Source organism: Emiliania huxleyi (genome assembly GCF_000372725.1).
Source record: "Emiliania huxleyi CCMP1516 unplaced genomic scaffold EMIHUscaffold_375, whole genome shotgun sequence".
Classification (NCBI taxonomy): Eukaryota; Haptophyta; order Isochrysidales; family Noelaerhabdaceae; genus Emiliania; species Emiliania huxleyi.
The window spans coordinates 87,707-90,616 of record NW_005199159.1 but is presented as its reverse complement, the minus strand read 5'-3'; the positions used below and the strand labels follow the sequence as shown (position 1 = coordinate 90,616).

General features: G+C 67.3%; 1 protein-coding gene across 1 annotated transcript; it reads left to right on the top strand.

Moving 5' to 3' along the window:
* Window positions 1-469: 469 nt before the first annotated feature.
* On the top strand, window positions 470-1,938 carry EMIHUDRAFT_243037 (Hypothetical protein; the record flags this gene model as incomplete). The annotated part of the gene is made up of 4 exons (XM_005771673.1): window positions 470-483; window positions 689-1,514; window positions 1,641-1,772; window positions 1,891-1,938. 4 exons carry the CDS (start codon window positions 470-472, stop codon window positions 1,936-1,938), a joined length of 1,020 nt encoding a protein of 339 aa, XP_005771730.1.
* Window positions 1,939-2,910: the final 972 nt, after the last annotated feature.

Sequence of the window (2,910 nt, the reverse complement as noted above, 5' to 3'; positions counted from 1 at the left end):
GGGGAGGGAGGGGACGCGCGCGCCTTCGAGTACGCACTCGCGGTGACGGCCGGCTCGCAGGGGCCGCCAGCGCCGCTACGGAGCGCTGCCCGCCGGGAAGGTGCTTGGGAAGGGCGCTGGCGGTGATGTCGGTGCGGCGGGGTCTAACTCGGCGGCGAGAGGAGATGCCAAAAGGCGACTGTAGAGAGGCCGGAACATGTAGTGCGCCACGACGGCGGGAGAGCTCCCTCCCGTTGCCCCGCGGGCCGCCCCGAAGGGCCGTGCAGCCCACGCCCTCAGGCGCCGCTGTCGTCGGCGAGTGTCCTCGTCATGCGAGTGTCCTCGTCGGCGGCGTTTCGGTCCGCGGAAAACAAGCAGAGGCGGCGGCGCCGACTCCAGTGACTGCGGTCCGAGCAATGTGCGCCACGTGGGCCGGGCTCAATCGTTGGCAGCGGCAGAGAGCGTGCGCACCAGTGTGGTGGCAACCCCTATGTGGTGCAAAAAGTGCGCCGGCCGGCGCAAAGTGCGCCGGCGGCGCAAAGTGCGCCGGCGGCGCAAAGTGCGCCGGCACCGGCGCAAAAGTGCGCCGGCGCCGGCGCAGATCTGCGCCGGCGCCGGCGCAGAAGTGCGCCGATTTCTGCGCCGATGCACTCTGCGCCGCCGCACCAAATAGGGGTTTTCACAACACATACTGGTTGCCCCTTCCTAGGCTCATCGGCCGCACGTCAGCGCCTGCCTTCACCGGCGTGCGTCACCACATCTTGGGCACGCAGAGCACCGTGCTCCTCTGCGGCTCCGACTTCAAGCCGGAGTGCGTTGACGTGCACTCTTGCGCCCGGTGCCGCTCGCTTGCGCAGAGGCACTGCTGCGCTTCGCCAGAGTGTGCCGCTGCTGCTGCTGCTGAGGCTCTGCCCGCCAACGGCTCCGGCGGTGTGGCCGTCCGCTGGCTTCACATTCCAAAGTGCGGTTCGACTCTCGGCATCTCGCTGCTCCAGTACGCTTGCACGCCCGCGCTGCCCGCGTGGCACATCGTCTACATGGCGATGGCAGAGGGGCAGATCGACGTGCGGATGGCCCATGCCATCGAGGCGCGCCGAGCGAGGGACGGCTTCCGCTGCGCCGGCCGGCTGGTGATGCCCTTTGCGGGCCACGTGCCGGTCACCCCCGCCGAGCTCCTCCTCTCTCCGTCGGGCATGCTCTCGCACGCCGCGGCCAAATCCGCGCGTGGCGGAGGGCTGGCGGCGATGTTCCGCACTCCGTCGCAGCGGCTCATCTCGGCCTTCCTCGACAACTACCACGCTTGGGGCATCACGCGGCACGCCTCCCGCACGGCGATGAAGCACGCGGCGCCGACCGTCGACTTGTGGGCTCGCTTCCCCGGCGTCGCGGGCTGCCAGGTCAAGATGCTCAACGGGCTCGACTGCGGCGCCCTGCCCCCTTCGCGTGGCGCTCAGGCCTTGCTCGCGCGCGCCATTCGATTGCTCCGCTCCGACGCGTTCGTCTTTGTCGGACTCGTGGAGCGGTGGCGCGAGTCGGTCTGTTTGCTGCACGCATCGCTCGGCCGAGGCACGGCGCCCGTCGAGGGCGAGATGCAGTCGCTCGGCCACTCCCGCAACTCGGACGCGCGCCGCGGCGGCGGCGGCTGCCGGCTCAAGGACAAGGACGGGGTCTGCTACGGATCGGCAGGACGGGGGTACAACGCGTCGGTGCTGCGCGGCTTCCGCGACGAGCTCGACGAGCCGCTCTACGCGGCGGCAGAGGAGGAGTTTGAGAGGCGGCTGCGCCTCCACCGGGTGGCGGGCGGGCCGGCGGGCGTCGCGGCGGACGTTGCGGCGGGCGCTGCGACGGGCGGGGCTTTGGGCGGGGCGGCGAAAGCGGCGCCCGGGAAGGGGTTGCGTTTTCGGTCCGGAGGGCGCGCAAGGCGATTTGCCAACAGATCCAAGAGAGGGGTGGCGCTGACCTTGGCGGCCCAGCGAAGGGCTCCCCAAGCCGCCGGTAAGGAGAGCCAGGAGGAGGTATCTCGGATGTGAACTCGCGCAGCCGAGAAACGAGGACAACCGATGCATGTCCTCGTGTCCTGTTGCAGTGTCCTGTCATAAAATACAGTGTTCACATCCCACAAGTTTGCAACCCAATCTGAGCCCTGGCTGTCACGTGACACTGTCAGGCTGTTGGCTGTCAGGTGCTGTCAGGTGATCTGTCAGGCTGTCAGGCACTTCAGGCACTGTCAGGTGCCTCTGTCAGACCAGCTGTCAGGTGCTGTCACGTGTCAGTGCTGTCGGGTGCTGTCGGGTGCTTGTCTGACATCAGAGGGCTCTGACACACTATCCACACTTATGACATTATCAAGAGGAGACCAGCAGGACTCTACTAAACATACTCTAGTCGTCTCTACTCTGCCTAGAAGGGGTCCGCCTGGGCGCTGGGGAGCGCAGACTGGCCCACCCGGGCCGCAGATGTGTGGCGGCGCAGGCGCAGGCGGCGGCGCCCCGGCAGCGCGGCACAGACGGCGGCGGCCACCCCCACCCAGACGCCGTAGGCATATGACTGTAGGGCCCCAGAAGGCTAGCTGGTAGCTTCATTTGTAGTAGCACAGCCGCCGGTGCTAGAGAGGGGTCCGCAGAGGTGGGGCGGGAGGGACGGAGGGTTGAGAGAGAGACCCATGACTACATGGACCACACTCACATGTCTTTGCATGTAATAGTTTGTTATACCCTCATGGGGCGCAAGAAAGAGGCTGCACGGCCTGTGTACGGTCTGTGCTGCTCAGGTGCTGCTGTCGGGCTGGTCGGGCTGTCGGGCTCTCAAGGAGCGCTGCTGTCAGGCCACTGTGTGCTGTTGGGCTGTCAGGCAGCTGTCAGGCTGTCACGTTAGGGCCTGACAGCGACGGAGCCCCTCTGATGTCAGACTCTGCTGTCAGGCTGTCAGATA